The sequence below is a fragment of the Phacochoerus africanus genome, chromosome 5 (assembly GCF_016906955.1).
Source record: "Phacochoerus africanus isolate WHEZ1 chromosome 5, ROS_Pafr_v1, whole genome shotgun sequence".
Taxonomy (NCBI): domain Eukaryota; kingdom Metazoa; phylum Chordata; class Mammalia; order Artiodactyla; family Suidae; genus Phacochoerus; species Phacochoerus africanus.
Window position 1 is genome coordinate 11,224,524 of NC_062548.1, and position 18,475 is coordinate 11,242,998.

Genomic DNA, 18,475 nt, shown 5'->3' on the forward strand with positions numbered 1-18,475 from the left:
CCATGCCACAGCAGTGGCCTGGCCACTGCAGCGACAGTCACATCCTTAACCCTCTGTGCCACAAGAGTACTCCACTAGTTTTCTTTTTAAAAATTGATTTACAGTTCAGAGTTTTTATTATTGTACTTTTTTTCATACAGTTATGTTTTTTATTCTCCTTTACTTTGCTATCATCCTTTGACACTTGGTGACTATTTTTGAATTGGCTTTATACCTTCTTTCTATTTTTTGTCCCAGTTCTTCATCATTCACAGGATTTTTTGAGGAATGGGCTTCAGCTTATATTTTCCTGTAGCTTTTCTTGGTTTCATAAGATTTTTCTGAATAATTGCCTGTATGAACACCCATCTCTTTAGTCTCTGCTGTTTTTTTTCAATACTACAAGCTTTTTTCTCTTTGAAAACATTATCTTTTTTCTCTACTTTCAGTCTATTACTGATTTTTAAAATATATTTGTATTTAGCAACCTTGATAGGCTCTTTTACTAATTCTAATTATTTGCGATCCTCGGATTTTCTGTGTAGACAATTGTTTCCCTGCTTATAACAAGTTTTGTTTCTTCTGTTTCAATTCTTGCACACTTATTTTTTTCTTATCTCACTACCTTCCTATGCCCTTTGCCCTTCATCACAGTGTTCAAAAGGGACAGTGGTGTTACTAAGTCCAAGCATGTACTGCTTGCTGCATGACAGGCCAATAAATCAAGAGATAAAGTGCTGGGTCAAGGAGTAGTAACTTTATTCAGAAAGCCAGCAGACCAAGAACATGGTGGACTAGCGTCCCAAAGAATTATCCTATCCGAGTTAAAATTCAGGCCCCTTTTATACTTAAAGGCGAGGGGGTCAAGCCTGAGAGAACCTTAAGAAAGGGCTACCATTTATATTTCAGGCTATAGGGAACATTCCTTTACAAAAGTGTACAGCCAGCATGACTAAGCACAGGCAACAGAACACAAAGGTTAGAGATAAAGGGATAGATCCAGTATGGAATCAGGTTTGTTCTTCTCTGTTACAGTGATAGTGAGCATCTTGTCTAGTTTCTCACTTTATCAATTGGTATGATACTTGCTATAAATATTTAGTAATTTACCCATCAGGTTAAAGAAGTTACCATATATACCTAACTTACTGAGAACTTTTTTTCATGATATGAATTAAAAATTTTCTTAATCTAGTATGACATAGTTCCTACTATATCATGATATATTATTATTATTTTAGTCTTTTTTTTTTTTTAGGGCCACACCCACAGTATATGGAGGTTCCCAGGCTAGGAGTTGAATCAGAGCTATAGCTGCTGGCCTACACCACAGCCACAGCAACACCAGATCCGAGCCACATCTGCGACCTGCACCATAGCTCACAGCAACACTGGATTCTTAACCCATGGAGCGAGGCCAGGGATCGAATCTGCCTCCTCACGGATGCTAGTCAGATTTGTTTCCACTGAGCCACGACGGGAACTCCGTGATATACTTTTTTTGGTGCACATTGTTAGACTTGGCTTCTTAGTCATTTCAGGTTTTTACATCTGTGTTTACAATGTACTATACAAGTAGTTTCACCTGTTTTTACGCCACGTAGACCATGTGTGTGACTTCCTTTGCTCAAGATTTATGATTCAGATTCGCTTATGTTGTAGTCTGTAGCCATCCTGTAGTTTGTTCATTTTTATTGTTAAATAGTGTTAAAGATAAACAAAGCCAGACACTAGTTGCAGTGGTGAGGACAGAGTTGAAGCGGTAGTAGACTGTTGCAACACGGCAGAGAGCTCCACTTCGGTTTGCACACCGGCGGCGATGGGGGCCTTTTAAAGGGAGAGTGGGGGAGGGGGGGGGTGAGGCTCAGAGTCAGGGAAGTAAAAACCTACCAAGAGGGGATGGGAGTTGGACCGTGTAAAACCCAAGGCGGGTTGCTAACTGGTGCTTATCCAAGTGAGGCTCTTAGCCTCCACAGAGGCTGGGAGACAGGGGCCTACCTTCAGGTGTCAGCCGGAACACACAGTCGGTTCTTGGGCAGCCTTGAGTTATCTTAGGCGGGCACTTTAAAGGGGTGGAGTCAGGCCTAGGGACGTGGTCTTGAGCCGTTTCTAAAGATGTCTTGTAATCCCCACGTCTTCGGATAAAGAGATCTTCAGATGGGACGTTTCCTTCCCCCATTGATTGATAAGTTCTTTATAAGTTCTGGATACAAGATTTTGTTCGTTGTTTGTACTAGAGATCATTTCTCTCAGTCTCTGGCTTTGCCCTTTTACTTTCTGAACGTTGAATTTCAATGGAAAGAGAAGTTCTTAATTTTAATAGGATTAGACTTATCAATGTTTTCTTTGGTGGTTAGTGCTTTCTTACGTCTTTTTCTAAAAAATAGGTTTTAGGAGTTCCCATTGTGGTTCAGTGGGTTAAGGACCCGACTAGTATCCTTGAGGATGCAGGTTCAATCCCTGGCCTTGCTCAGTGGGTTAAGGCTCCCATGTTGCCGCCGGCTGCAAGCTGCAGTGTAGGTTTCAGCTGCAGCTCAGATCATCCAGTGTTGCTGTGGCTGTAGGCCAGTGGCTATGACTCTGATTCTGCTCCTAGCCTGGGAACCTCTATAGACCTCAGGTGTGGCTGTGAGAAGAAAAAAACAAACACAAAACAGACTTTATTTTTTAGAGAAGTTTTAGGTTCACAGTAAAATTGACCATAAAATACGGAGAGTTGCTGTACAGCCCCTGACCCCGAATTGGTACAGCCCCTCCCACCCCATCTATCAGCATCCCATCCTAGAAAGCCTGTTTGTTACCTTTGGTGAACCTACACTGGTAAACATCATTATCCCCCAAAGCCCGCAGTTTGCATTAGGGTCCATGTACATTCTCTGAGTTTTGACAAATACATAAGGACATGTGTCTATCATTATAATATCATACAGAATACTTTCCCTGACCTAAAAATCCTGTACGCTCTGCTTATCCACCCTTCCTGGCCACTAACCCCTGGCAGCCACGGATCTTTTTACTACTCTCTGCATTGTTTTGTCTTTTCTAGAATGTCATATAGTGGGAACCACACAACATGAAGGCTTTTCAGATTGGCTTCTGTCACTTATATCGCTTATGTCGCTTAACTCTCCTCCTCCATATCTTTTCATGACTTGGTAGGACTTGATAGCTCGCTCTCTCTCTCTCTTTTTTTTTTTCTTTGGTCTCACTAAATTCCATTGTTTGGATATACCATGGTTTATTTATCCATTCACCTCCTTAGGGACATCTTGGCTGCTTTCAAGTCTTGGCACTTATGAAAAAGCTGTTATAAGCATCTGTGGTCATTCATTTTCTTTTTTAAGAACTAAATCAATTAGTATTTTTATGGGTGCACCCACGGCATATGGAAGTTCCTGGGCCAGGGAATGAATCGGAGCCACAGCTACAACCTGTCCTGCAGCTGTGGCAACGCCAGCTCCTTTAACCCCCTGTGCCACAGTGGGAACGGCTCTTCGTTTTCAACTCATTTGGGTAAATACCAGGAGCACAATTGCAGTTGCTGTTAAGAGCATATGCAGTTTTATTAGAAATGTCCAAACTGTCTTCCCAAGCGGCTGTACCATTTTGCATTTCCATCGTGAACAAACGACAGGTCACGTGGCTCCACGTCCTCGCCACCAGCATTTGACGTGGTCTCTGTCTTGGAGTTTTGCCACGCAAACAGCTGTGCAGTGGTAACTTGTTTCCATCTGTATTTCCTTGATGACATGTGACGTGGAGCATCTTCTCATATGCTGATTTGCCATCCATAGATCTTTTCTCAACTTCGTTAAGTTTTATTTGTAGTTGTACAATGACCGTCACATCCCAATTTTATAGCATTGCCATCTGTATCTCTTCGATGTGGTATGTGTATATCTTTTGCCCATTTTAAAATTGGATTGGAGTTCCCTGGTGGCACAGCAGGTTCAGGATCCAGTGTTGTTGCTGCTGCAGTGGCTTGGGTTGCTATGCAGGTTCACTCCCTGGCCCGGGAACTTCCACATGCAGGGGGTACAGCCAAAAAAAAATTTGGATTTTTTTTTTTCTTGTTGAATTTTAAGAATTCTTTGTGTAATTTGGATAACGGTCCTTAAGACTTATGCGTAACAGTCCTTTTTAGGATTGATATTCCATGTTCTTCCCGACTTTGAGGACATCAATACTATACCTTCTGACCCAGCAGGAGCGTAAAAACCTCAATTCCTAGGTTCTAGTCTAGATTTGGGTCTAAAATTCAGGAGGGTATTTTTATGCGGCCATTCTGGCTTTGATTTCTCCTTTCCCTGCTTCTTTGGACCTCAGAGAGAACGCCCCCAAATCATAGATGCAGAGTCTCGCTATTGCTTAAGAGGATGTGTGGGTGTGGGTATGCTGGGGCAAGGGAGTTGCGTGGCAGCCTAGGACAGGACAGCTTGAATTTTAAACTGACTGCAACTGTGGCTGAACTGCCAAACAAAGATACGCTAAGTTGTTGCTGTAAGGACTCTGGGTGGTTTGGTCATGTGTTCCTTTGCAAAATACTTTTCTTTTCCAGACGTGCGGACCAAACGGGAGTATGATGAAAGCCACGTGATGACAGCCCTTCTCGTGAAGAAGGTATATGGGCAAAGTCAGGGTCTGGGGCAGACTCGCTACCTCACCGGAACGTGGGAAGAACGGGCGGTTTTATCCGACGTCCAGGAGGCGGCACCGACGACTGGATACTGTGGGCAGCAGAGGCAGGATCGCCCCTACGCACCCATAAAGAGGGTCTCCTCCACTGCCACACACTTCCTGAGGTGCCCCCCACCTACCCCAGTCATGGTGAACAGCTTTCTTGAGCAAATCACACTGATTTAATTCCCTGACTGCCAGGCAGTGTTCCAGACCCAGGGATACAGTAGAATACAAGCTGATCTTAATTCCTTGTTCCTGCATCTCGGAGCTTCTGTGGGGCTCAGGGGACAGACAGCTGCAGAGTGAGTAGAAGCCTGCTGTGAGGGCCCCATGGGGAGTCTTCTTCCTCTTTGGGCCCCTCTGACCCCTGCAGCCCTGACCACACTCTCTGCTCTTGGCTTCCAAGTTCTCCTTGGCTCCCCTGGTTTCTTCTCTGGGTTCGGCTTCCTGTTCTCCTGCTGGCGCCTGCTGAGAACCGCTCCTCTGCTCTGGTGTATCTGACCGTCAGTGCGCTTTCTTGCTCAGAGATTGCCCCACGCTTACGGGTTTGGTTTTCCATATGCCGTTGCCCGTCTCATCAGTTTTACTTCCAAAATTTTGTCCCCCAAACTCCCCAGTTCCCAGGGCTGTGTGCTCCTCCTGGGGTGCCTCCCCACATAGCACCGGCCGGAGTGGCCCCCTGCCCCGGGGTGTGTCTGGGGTAAGCTTGCCGGGACCCTGCCCTTGCCCTGCCCTAGTGCCTCTTTGTCGTCTGCTTTTCTCCTCCCTGGATTTTCAGTTTTCCAGCTCACACTCTTGCTCTTTGTCTCCATTTCAGGCCTTTCGTGCGTATTCAGAGCCCCGAGTGATGTTAGACCTTCAGTTTCTGACTCGCTCCTCTCATCCGCATGTTCCTTTGATTCTGGCAGCACCCCCAGCTCTGGCAAGGAGGTATTCTCCTGGCTTCAGCCCCTCAGAACCTATCAGCCAGGCTGACACCTCAGGCCTCCCGTCCCCTCCTTTCTGGCCAGCGGACTACAGGCCTCGGGGAAGCCCAGCCCCAGCAGGACACACAGCCCTCAAGTCAGGGTTCACAGCCCTCAAGGATCTGGGTCCGGCCTGCTTCCACTCTCCCTGGACGCCACGACCTTGCCCTGCCCCGTGTCCTGGGTTCTAAGACGTGCATATAGCCTCATGTTTTAACTCTTGTAAAGTTGGAATATATCTGACAATTGATCTGCCCCTTAAAGTGACAGTCCCTGCCCCACCACCCAAAGTGAATGTGGTCAGCATCTTTTCTGCTGGGAACCCCCTCTCTTCAGAGGGGAATGCCTCCTCTCTCTGCTCACACCATGGGGTCTACTGGTTCTTCCCCAGAAGAGGATCCAGACCCATGGGATAGGCCTGGGAAGCAAATAACAAGTCAGAATTAGATTTCGAGAAAGTGGCTCTTTCTCTTCTGCTGGTGGAGTTTGGAGGATGGGACTCTGATCATCGCTGGTGGCTGTGACTCAGGCTTCAGGACAAAGTGGTCTGAGAAGGCGAAGCCAGCGTGCAGGGAACACAGAAGGAGCAGCACCCGGGAGGGAGGCCTGGGTGCTAGAGTTCAGGTCTTCCCAGGGCTGGTTGCTCCCTCCCTGCTTGAACTCTTGTTATGTGGCAGCACATTCCTTCTGTGGATGCTCCTGGTCACGGCCGCTGTGAAATTGGTGGTGCATCTTACACAACCAGTGTTCTCTTACAGTGTAGGAAATGACAGCGTGTGTGGTCCCCAGGACACACTGCTGTCTGGGACCCAGGAACAAAGAATGCTTTGTTCTCCATTGTATCCTGGGTGCTCAGTCTGGTCCCTGGCCTCTGGTGGGTGCTCCGTAACTATTTGTTGACTAAACAATGAATGACTGATACCTATTCCTTCTGCCTGCCTCACTCCCCCAGCCTCTGTCCATCTGGCGAATTTCTGCCTGCTCTCATGGTCTCGTCCCAAATGCCCCCTCCCCCACGCGGCCCTTCCGAGACCTCCGGGCCAACCCAGGCCTTTCATGTCTCTTTTTTCCCTTTGTTTTGAATCTCTGTGTGCCAGAGCCTAGGCCAGTGTACGTGCAAGGGGAGCCCTCGAGGAACGACTGGAGAACGGGTGTCCAGCCCCGGCTCTCCCACCTGCTCAGGCCTCTGGGGCTGATCCCACTTTGCCCTTTTGCTCACGTTCTTCTGCACATCCAGGCCTCTCGGCTCACTATCACCCAGTGACATCCTGCTCACCCTCTGAGCACCCGCTGCCTGCCAGTTCCTTCAGACAGATAGGATTTCTCTCCCCATGGGCCTGGGGAATGTCCCTGGCCTGTACCCCCATAGACCTTACCTCTCTGCCTTGAAGCGCAGTAGGTGTGCACTTGTCCTGTCCCACCCGAAGGCCCCCTGTCAGGGCCTCTGTGACAGCCAACTCAGACCACAAGGGACAGAGTCAGGTTCAGGGTCTCCCGAGTAGCAGGGGTTTTCGGGAAGCGTGGAAAACTAGAGAAGACTCACCTCTGAGTGTCCCTTTGGGGTCCAGGGCCATCGTGGGGCTGGGAGAGGCCTTCACATTCTTGGCAGATGGCGGCTGCTGTTCCTGCCCTGGTGGCCCACCAGAATGATGACTCGGCCACTCCCCAGCTCCTCCTCTTGACCTGTGGCTCTTGTTTGCTCAGGCCATCATCTTACTATTATTATTATTATCTTTTTTAGGGCTGTACTCACAGCATATTGATGCTCCCAAGGTAGGGGTCAAATCAGAGCTAGAGCCAGCTGCCAGCCTACGCTGCGGCCACAGCAATGTGGGATCTGAGCCACTCCTGTGACCTACACCATAGCTCACGGCAACCCTGGATCCTTAACCCACTGAGTGAGGCCAGGAATCGAATCCACATCCTCATGGATACTAGTTGGATTTTTAGCCCACTGAGCCACAACGGGAACTCCCCAGTCCTTCTTTTAACCATATTTATGTCCTACTGGGTGCCAGGCACTGTTTGAGAAGCTCGGGATACATCAGTGGCTGTAAATGGACAAAAGTTCCTGCTGTCACTGAGCTTCCATTTGAGTGGACCCTCTGCCTCATCACCCCTGCTCACTTAGGACTTCTGTGTGTTCCAGCCTTCTGCTTACTGCCCTTTATATGGCCGATTTTGGATGCGGTCCCCATCACCAACACTCTTCCCCAGAAAGAGGATGTAGTTTTTAGTTCAGGTGGCCACGACGGCTCTCAGAGCACTGGTGCCAGGGCACCTCACAGCCCTGCTGCCAGCAGACCACTGCTCTTTGTTCAGACACTTATCTCTGGTCCAGTCAGCTGTGCGGCTCTCCCCAGGAGGGGATACGGGTGTGGAAGATCCTTGGAATTTAGCAGACTCTCTGGTCCCCTGGCAGTGCTTCCATGGCTGTGTGTAGTCAAGGAAACAGGCAGCATCGTACCCCCAGCTCCTCCCGGTGCTGGGGTACAGGGAGCAGGGACTCAGCTGAGCCCACCTGCCAACAGGCTTCTCTCATTTCTTTAGCGAGCAGATGAATATCTTATCCCGGAGTCTGTGGATCTGGAGTGCGTGAAATACTGTGTGGTCTATGATAACAACACCAGCTCGCTGGAGATAATCTTGAAAAACAACAGTGATGATGACAACACTGACGATGACAACGGAGGTAGGTTTTGCCAGTAGCAGCAAGAACACAAGTTAGTGAGCACTTTCACCACATGCCAGGAACTCCCCCTGGTCCTCCTCCTGCCAACCACAGAACAACCCTATGAGCCTGGCAGTGTCAAGAACTGGGAAGGGTCTGGCCTTTTTCCTTCCTTGCCAGCTGATGAGTGAGCCCGCCGTGGTTCCATGGATGCTGGCAAAAGACGTGGGGCTCCTGAGTCAGAGACAAACAGAGGCTTTTTGTTGATTTCTCAGAGCAGTAAAAGTAGCCTGTATGCAGTGGGCGGTATTATCGGAGAACTCGGCGCTTAGGGGGCCTGAATCTTGGTTCGCAAAAGGGCACAAGGCCTTACTGTGGGGAGAAACTGTGTCTCTCGTCCAACGCTGTTGGTTATGCGAGCTCCTGGAAAAGCCGGTGCCTTTGTTCAGAGGATGTGTAGAAGCATGAAAGGCTGGGAGGCCTGTTTCCTGAGAGGTCGCACCCCCATTTCAAGATGAGACTGGGGTCCAGGAAGGTGAAGTGACTCAACTCATCCCCCAGGTGCGGGACCTTGGGTATCTGTTGCTGTGTAACCAATTATCCCAAAACTCGAATACCAGAAACATGAATTATCTCTGGTTTCTGTGGGATTCAAGAGCAGCTTTGTTGGACAGTCCTCGTACAGTGTCTGTCCACGTTGTCCTGTGAAGATGTGACTGGGCCAGGATGGTCCCTCCGAGATGAGTCACTCACATGGCAACAGCCAGAAGTCCTCAGATCCTTGTCGCCTGGACCAGCTGCTCAGACGGTCTCACGACAGGGGAGCTGGTTTCCTCCAGAGCGAGTGATCTGAGAAAGAGAGCAGGAAAGCCATGGGCCATTTTTTTTTTTTTTTTTTTAGGGCCGCACCTGCAGCATATGCACGTTCCCAGGCTAGGGGTTGAATCGGAGCTATAGCTGCTGGCTGACACTACAGCCACAGCAACGCAGGATCCAAGCTGCATCTGTGACCTAAACCATAGCTCACAGCAATGCCAGATCCTTAACCCACTGACCGAGGCCAGGGATGGAACCCTCATCCTCACGGACACTATGTTGGGTTTCTAATATGCTGAGCGACGCTGGGAACCCCCCAAGAACCTTTTACAAACTGGTCTTGGGACTTTAACTGTCACTCTCACCACATTCTGTTCATTAGAAGCAAGTCACCAAATGTAGTTGTCCTCAAGGAGAGGGGAACTAAACTCAACCTTTGATTGATTGATTGATTGCTTTTTCGGGCTGCACCCACGGCACATGGAGGTTCCCAGGCTAGGGGTCTAATTGGAGCTGCAGCTGCTGACCTATACCACAGCCACAGCAATGCCAGATCCCACTGAACGAAGCCAGGGATCGAACCCACATCCTCAGGGATACTAGTCTGGTTCTTGATCACTGAGCCACAACAGGAACCCCTAAACTCAACCTTTTAAAGGGAGGCATTTGAAAGAATTTGTGCGGAGAATTTATTTATTTTTGTCTTTTATCTTTTTAGGGCCATACCCGCGGCATATGGAGGTTCCCAGGCTAGGGGTCTAATTGGAGCTGTAGCTGTCAGCCTACACCACAGCCACAGCAATGCCTTGACGGGAACTCCAGGGGGAGAATTTTTTTAAACCACCACACTAGTAAGTAGTGGGGCTAAAATTCAAAGCCAGGCCCTTCAGCTCTGTCTGGTCTCCTAAGTCCTGGATGGTGATGCTAGAGAACAGGGCAATCACTCCAGCCCTGAGCTGGAACATGGTCAGTTCTAATCTGCTCTGCTGCATTCCCCGCCCAGTCCCCCACCCCACTGCACCCTGCTCTTTGTGACTCTGAGACTAACATGTGGGAATGGTGTTCCATGGGCTGGGCATTCACACCAGTGGCCACTAGGTGGCGCTAGGCTTCCACCTTTCATTAAACCAGTCTTCGTAGGAGGTCCTTAGCCAGGATCTTGTCCCCTCTTCCCTAAACTCATCCTGTTGGACTCCCACCTGCAGTCCTAGGATTGTAGCCTGGACCTGGATATCCTTGGAAAGAGTGGTTGATAAAGACACCCCCTCTACCCTTTATACCTCCCTCCCTCCCTTTAGTGTTACGGAGCCCTCATCCTCACTCAGGAAGAAATCACAGCCGCAGAACAGCAAAACCCCCGAATCACACACGTACAGTTTGCCCCCTCAAGGCACCTTTTCTTCTATCCTGTCACACAGATCTAATTTGTGTACAGTCTAATAGTGGTTCTGCAGATTGAGGGAGGCAGTTAAGATTAAACGGATGTCAAAGTCAGAATGAGGTATCCCTTCCCACCCATTAGAATGGCCGTCACCGAAAAGGCAGGTAATAACAAGTGTTGATGAGGATGTGGAGCAATTGGAACCTTCATACACTGCTGGTCGGAATGTAAAAAGGGGGGAAATGGTTTGGTGCTTCCTCAAAAAGTTAAGCATTGTTGCATATGGTCTGGCAGTTCTCCTAGGTGTTTCCTCCCTGCGGGGGAGGGCGAAAGCACAAGCTAAAAGTTGAGAATGATGTTTTATTTGGTGACGATATGAGGACTGAAGCCCAGGAGGCAGCCTCTCAGCTCGGAGGGACGGCTCCGAAGAGGTAACGGAGGAGCCTGGGTATATAAGAGTTCTGCAACAGAAAAAGGTAGTCAGAACATAAAAGGTTACTGTTAATTAAGAAAACCAGACATCTCAAGTTAATGAACTAGTGCTTTCCTATGTATGGGGAGATGCAAGGGTCTGGGCTCATTGCAATCATTCTTTGATATGCACCTCAGCCATCCAGAGCCAGTATCCTGCTATTTTCCATCCTGAATCCCCTCTGGGCACAGTCAGGGGCAGTTGCATGGCTGATGGATTGATGGCTGCAGCATCCTCTGTTCACTGATACATTCTTTGTCCCCAGTATATATACAAGAAAAGTTAAACACATGCACACAAAACCTTGCACATGGGTCTTCACAGCAGCATTATTCATAATAGCTACAAAATGTTCATCAACACATGGATAAACAAAAGGCGGAGAGCCACACAATGGAGTATTACTCAGCTATGAAAAAGAATGGAGTGCTGATATTTGCTGTAAGATAGATGAACTTTGAAAACGTTATGCTCAATGAAAGAAGCCAGACACAAAATGCTACATATTGTATAATTCCATTTCTATGAGATGTCCAGATTAGGTCAATCCATAGAAATTAGATTAGTGGTTACCTAGAGCTGGGTGTTCGGAGGAAGATATGAGGAATGAAACCTTTTAACTGGTACATGACTTCTTTTAGGGGTGATTAAAATGTTCTGAAATTGGTTGCAGTGATGGTTACATAGCTGAATATATTAACAATATTAATTTATATACTTTAAATAGAAAAATTATGTGGCATGTAGTACATATTGTACATATGCATACATATTTCCCTTATGTTTTTCCTTGAAAAAATATGAAATAAAATATGAAATCTCAGCGTTGACAGAAAAAGATCAGCTTATGTGGTGAATTGCTTTTTAAATTTTATTTTACTTTATTTGCTTTTTAGGGCTGCACCTATGGCATATGGTAGTTCCCGGGCTAGGGGTCGGATCGGAGTTGCAGCTGCCAGCCTACACCACAGCCACAGCAATGTGGGACCCGAGCCATGTCTGTGACCTACACCACAACTCACGGCAACACCAGATCCTTAACCCGCTGAGTGAGGCCAGGGATCTAACTTGCAACCTCATGGTTCCTTGTTGGATCCATTTCTGCCGCCCCATGACAGGAACTCCCACTTTTAAAATTTTATTTATAATGATTTTTATTTTTTCCATTATAGCTGGTTTACAGTGTTCTGTCAATTTCCTACTGTACAGCAGGGTGACCCAGTTATACATACATGTATACATTCTTTTTTCTCACCTTATCATGCTCCATCATAAGTGGCTAGACAGTTCCCAGTGCTACACAGCTGGATCTCATTGCTTATCCATTCCAAAGGCAGTAGTTTGCATCTATTAACCCCAAATTCCCAGTCCCTCCCCCTCCCCCTTGGCAATCACAAGTCAGTTCTCCAAGTCCACGATCTTCTTTTCTGTGGAAAGGTTCATTTGTGTCATATATTAGACTTGAGATGTAAGTGATATGTTATTTGTCTTTCTCTTTCTGACTCACTTAATATGAGAGTCTCTAATTCTGTCCATGTTGCTGCAAATGGCATTATTTTGTTCTTTTTTATGGCTGAGTAGTATTCCATTGTGTATATGTACCACGTCTTAATCCAGTCATCTGTCGATGGACGGGTAGGTTATTTCCATGTCTTGGCTATTGTGAATAGTGCTGCTATGAACGTGCGGGTGCATGTGTCTTTGCTTTTTAAATTTTAATGGTAACATTCATCTCTATATTCACCTCAGCTTCCTAGAGAATTGCTTTTCAGGATGGAGCGCCTGTGCCCTGGACCTTTAGGCAAATAGAGAGCACCCAGGGGACCGTCATCTCTTTGGTCTCTGCTCTTAGGAGTGGTGCTCGGAGCGGCCCTTGAGTGCGGCAGAGCCCTGACCCACCTCACCCGCCACCCCGTCCATATCCTGAGAGGAGGCTATGAGTGCTTCTCAGCCATGTATCACTTCTTCCGGACGCAGAAGAGCATCTGGATGCCACAGGTAAGGCAGGGGGCTGAGCACAGGCAGGCTCGACGGGAGCACGGCCTTCCCCTGGGGACCCACGGGCGGGGAGCAGTGTTGGAGAAGGAGCAGAAGAGACAGACACTGTGAAAAAGATGCAAGAGATGTCACAGGTGGCCTTGGAGTGAACTTGGGGCAGCCAGGAGGTCCAGACCAGTATGACGACTTTGTAATCACCAGCGTCAGGCAGAAGCCAGAGTGGCATTTCAGAGAGCAGGCCGGTTCAGAGGGCAAGGATCTGGGTCAAAGGTAGCCGGGCCCGGGCATCGTGATTCCATTCTTCGCTGCCTGGTCCCACAAACCCCACCTAGGGGTGAGGCAGCAATTCCTCAGCTGGGGGTGAGGAGTCCTTTGTCTTGCAGGAGAGACAAGGGTTGTGACAAGGTGTGACCAAGGGATGACCACATGTCTGGAGCCCAGAGGGGCGCTTACTTCCTGGAGCCAAACTGTAAGGGAACTGCCTGAGGGCGAATAAGGCAGGGCTGGGGGGCGGGGGCTGGTCCCCGGGATCTGGTTTCTTGAAGAGTCTGAATATACAGCAGTGTGAACCTGCCCAGGTTTCAGTGCTTCCAACAACTGCCTTCAGTGGTGCTCTCCTTCCTGCCCTTGGCAACGTCATGGGCAAATCCCATACTTTTCCGGCCACTTTGAGTTATGAAGAATCTCAGTCTGGTCGTATTCTAAAACAATTGGGGAAACATGCTGATGAACTGGAATTTGATGAGAGTAAGGAATGATTATATATTTTTAGGTTGTGATGACATTATTATGGCTATGTTTAAAAAAACAAAGCAAGTCCCTATCTTTGAGATACATAATGAAGTAATTATAATTAAAATGATATGACGTCTGGAATTTCCTTCAAAATAATCTAGGGTGGAAAGTTAAGGGTATAGATGAGACAAAACGGGCCACTGGTTGATAATGTTTGCAGAGAGGGGATAGATCCAGGGGTTTGTTAAATTCTTCTCTCTGTTTTTGTGTATTTTTGAAATAACTTTTTAAAAAGGCGGTGCGGGGGCGGGGGGGGGGAACCCATCAGTCCAGTACAAGCTAGGCGAGCATAACATTCCAACCTGAGTCAGATCGCCTCTGCTTCCGTTGCAGCTGGGTAGCTTTCCGTTTGCTGGGGGCTGGGACGGGGGCTGGGGCCAGGACGTGCGATGGCTTCATGGACATCTCGCTCCCCCTCTTCTGGGTCTGGCCCTTTGGTGCTGGGGGCCCAGTGTGCCTGGCTGCTTGTCAGTGGTAGGGAAGTGCCTTCCTCTCACGCTGGCCCAGCCTGGTTCTGTGTGCTGCTGATGGCCTTTGCTGCTGGCTTTCTTGGGGCCTCTTCAGGGGGCTGAGTCTGTTACTGAGGGGCCTTCAGAGCGAGCCAGCCAAGAATTCTTGCCAGGAGGTCCCCCAATTCCCTTCCCTTGGCAGCTCCTGACTTCCTACCCCATCCACATTTCCTCACCTGAATCCCAGAAGGAGTCACAGGGGAGTATGACGGTGGGGAGGGAGGCCTCTCCCCAGCCTTGCTGGCGCCACTGCTCCAGCCAGCCTGTGTGCAAAGGCAGGGACCCGTGTCTGGGGTCTTAGCTGTGCCCACATGCTGGGTATTCATGTCAAGCTCCCCAAAGGACCACCTCCCCTTTTCCCACTGAGCTGTGATGTTCAGCTCAGCAGGTGTACCAGCCAGTCTCCCCGCCCTGCCAGGCACTGCTCCTTGCTCCTAGGGGAGCACCCTTGCTGGCTTTGCAGTGATGAGAGGAAGATCAGCAAATAGCACATACTGATAACTCCTCTTCCCCCCACCCCGACTTTGTTTTGGCCACACTCACGGCATATGGAAGTTCCCAGGCCTGGGCTTGAATCCAAGCAGAGGTTGGAGCTGTAGCAATGCCAGAGCCTTTAACCCACTGTGCCTGGGCCAAGGATCAAACCCACGCCACCCCAACAACCCCAGTCCTTGCTGTTGGATTCTTAACCCACTCCTACCCCTTTCTTTTTTCCTTTATAGCTTTAATAAGGTGGAATTGGCCCAAGATGAAATGTACATATTTAAAGTGTACAGTTTGGTCAGTTTTGACATGTGTATGCACCTGACACTTGTCCTTGCTCCCTGCTTCTTAAGCAGACTGGGGAAGAGGGATAGGGTGGCGGCTCGTGGTATCTGGCAGAGCCTGGAGGGTGAGTTCTATTTTGATTGCCTGTGGCCCTCTTTAGAAGGTATGTTCCTAGTATTTGCCTCTTCCTGCTTTGGGACCTTGGCGACTAGTTCAGGGGCAAAAATGCAGACCCCACTGCCTTACTGTTCTGACACAATGTAAAGCAGCAGTGTCTCTACTGCTCCCCCAGGGCGTCCTTCCACAAGGCGGATGGTGGCACAGAATCTGGGCTCTGGGACTGCCCCTCTCCTTTAGACAGAGTGACTTCTAATTTCCTGTTTTAGATGTGGCGTCTCTTAAATAAGATTTCACTTTGAGCAAAGGGGTTCCTTGGCTAAAGCATGTGTGAAGACAGCACGAGAAAGAGACGATGGTGAGCCACTGAGTCGCTTTAAGTTCGGAGAGGGGCACCTGCTTAGATCACCCTCTAGAAAGATGGATTCTGATGGTGGAGTGGAGCATGGATCAATGGGGCCGGGGGGGGCGGTGGTCTGGGGAGACCTGCTAGGAGGCAGGGATGGAGAGGAAAGGAGCGGACAGATTTGAGAAGTACGTAGGAAGTGGCATTGATGAGACACGGGAGGGCTTGGGCAAGGGAGGAATAGCCATGGTTTCGGTGCAGATGAGAGGTGGCCAGTGGTGTGGCTTATTGAGATGGGGACACAGGAAGAGGAGGCATTGTGGGGGGAGGCAGTGGGCTCAGTCTGGACGTGTTAATGTGGGATACCTACTTCTTTTACATTTGTTGGTGCAGTTGTCAAAATCGTGTCGTGTAGAATGAACAGGCACTGGCTGTAATGGCACGACATGTTTGCATCCATGCCACACCCTCATCGTCCCCTCGCCCTGCCCCGGAAGCCCCTACAACCACAGGAAAGGAAGCTGGCTTGAAAGCATCAGGAATAGAGTTGACAGATTTGTGTTGGATATTGAGTGAGATTTTCCAAATGACACCAGTAGGTTTTCATTTGGCTGCAGCAAGCGGAGTGTTCTGGGTAGGGTCAGCCCAAATTCTGGGCAGCACTTTGGGTCACCTCTGCAAGGGTGGGCTGGCCTGCATGTAGAAAGGCCCTGTGTCTCTCTCACAAACTTGAGAATTGGCTCACTGATAGGGGCTTTGGAGGCTGACATTTTGGTGGGCTTGTGGTCGGTTCACCCGGAGGGGAGTTGTGCCGAGATCAGAAGGCTCTGAAAGGCTGAAGAGGACAGCAAAATAGCTTGAGGTACTTAAGTGTTATTTCTGAGTGAGACTTGGAGCCAGAGGCATTTTAGAACTGACTGGACCTTTGAAATCACATAGGTCAGCATTTCCCATGGAAAGCTGATGGAAAAGAGGGATCTCGAAACAAATCATCTTAGAACCAGCAGTTTACACAATGTTCATGGATTTCTTTTCTTCTTTGGAGTTTATGCCCAGGTTTTCTTCTTGCTGTGTCTCGCAAGTAAGTTTTCAATCCATGCCAATGACAAATGCGTAGCCACGGTGTGACTAGAAACATGTGAGCTACAAGGGATCACCCAAAGGACCACGAGGGAAGTGTGCCCAGCTCTCAGTTGCCTCGAGGCCAAGTTTGAGGGCCGTCTTAGACGGTCATGCTTTTCCGGCTCTTTGCCAACTTGTTTATGAAATTAGTCTTACTGTTCGATGGTAATTGTTTCTAGCCCCTAGATGGGGGCTCTAATAATTTCCCCTTGGAACAATCAGATATAGTAATCCCCCCGCCGCCCCAGCTTTACTGGTAGATAATTGACCCACACCATTGTGTAAGTTTCAGGGGTCCAACACAATGATTTGATACACACGTATATTGCAAAAGCTTTACCGTAAGATGAACACCTCGGTTGTCTCACACTGTCACCACTGCACATGTTTCTGTAGGATGAGGACTTTTTTTTTTTTTTTGTCTTTTTGCTATTTGTTTGGGCCACTCCCGCGGCACATGGAGGTTCCCAGGCTAGGGGTCCAATTGGAGCTGGAGCCACCAGCCTACGCCAGAGCCACAGCAACGCGGGATCCGAGCCGCATCTGCAACCTACACCACAGCTCACGGCAACACCGGATCGTTAACCCACCGAGCAAGGGCAGGGATCGAACCCGCAACCTCATGGTTCCTAGTCGGGTTCGTTAACCACTGCGCCACCACGGGAACTCCCGGATGAGGACTTTTGAGATCGACGTTCTCTTGGCAACTTTCGAGTGTATCACACTGTGCTGTTGTTAACTGTAGTCACCGTGCAGTACATTAGATCTCTGAAAAGTATTTGCCTTATATCTGGAAGATTTTTAAAAGATGACTTTGATTTTTGTCATTTTTTTTTTTTAATCGCCACACCCGCAGCACATGGAGGTTCCCAGGCTAGGGGTCGAATCCAAGCTGTAGCCCCCGGCCTACGCCACAGCCACGCGGGATCCGAGCCGCCTCTACGACCTTCACCACAGCTCACGGCAACATGGGATCCTTAACCCACTGAGCGAGGCCAGGAATTGAACCCGTGTCCTCATGGATACTAGTCGGGTTCATTAACCACGGCACCACGACGGGAACTCCGTGGAAGTTTATAACCTTGACCGACATGTCCACGCTTCCCCCACCCCTAGAGCCCCTGGCCACCTCCACTCTAGTGTCTGTTTCTGAAAGTTTGGCTTGCTTCGGTTCCACAGAAGAGAGAAAGCATGGAATAGTTGTTTTTCTCTCTCTGACTCATTCCCTTCAGCACAGCGCCCTCCAGGTCCATTCATGTGGTCACAAATGACAGGATTTCCTTCTTTTTAGGGCTGAACAGTTTTCCGTTGTATACACATGTGACATATATATGGTTTCCTTATTCAGCCATGGGTGGACACAGTCGTTTCTTTGTCTTGGGTAAATAATGCTCAAATGCTCATGAGGGCTGCTGGTATGTCTTCAAGATGGTGATTTCATTTCCTTTGGGCACATACCGCAAAGCGGGATTGCTAGATCAAATGGTAGCTTTGTTTTTCATTTTTTCTCTTTTCTTTTTGGTCTTTTTAGGGTCACACCTGAGACATATGGAGCTTCCCAGGCTAGGGCTTGAATCAGAGCTGCAGCTGCTGGCCTGTGTCACAGCCACAGCAACACAGGATCCAAGCCACGCCTGCGACCTATACCATAGCTCATGGCAATGCTGCATCATTAACCCCCTGAGGGAGGCCAGGGATTGAACCTGCGTCCTCATGGGTGCTAGTCAGATTCCTTTCCGCTGAGTCACGACGGGAACCCCTGGTTTTAATTTTTTAGGCCCCTCCACACTGTTATCCATAGCGGCTGTGGTCAGTGGATTTCTTTACTGCTGGCCGCCTTCAAGCTTTTATTGCTA

General features: G+C 48.8%; 1 protein-coding gene across 6 annotated transcripts in view; it reads left to right on the plus strand.

Annotated features, from left to right (window-relative positions):
• The window catches only part of STYXL1 (serine/threonine/tyrosine interacting like 1), a 76,576-nt gene that overhangs the window by 38,785 nt on the left and 19,316 nt on the right, over positions 1 to 18,475 (plus strand). For all 6 annotated transcript variants that reach the window (XM_047779828.1, XM_047779831.1, XM_047779829.1 and 3 more), the window contains 3 exons: positions 4,538 to 4,599; positions 8,175 to 8,316; positions 12,817 to 12,962. In XM_047779828.1, the coding sequence (XP_047635784.1) occupies positions 4,538 to 4,599; positions 8,175 to 8,316; positions 12,817 to 12,962 (350 nt within the window). The remainder of the gene's footprint in view (positions 1 to 4,537; positions 4,600 to 8,174; positions 8,317 to 12,816; positions 12,963 to 18,475) is intronic.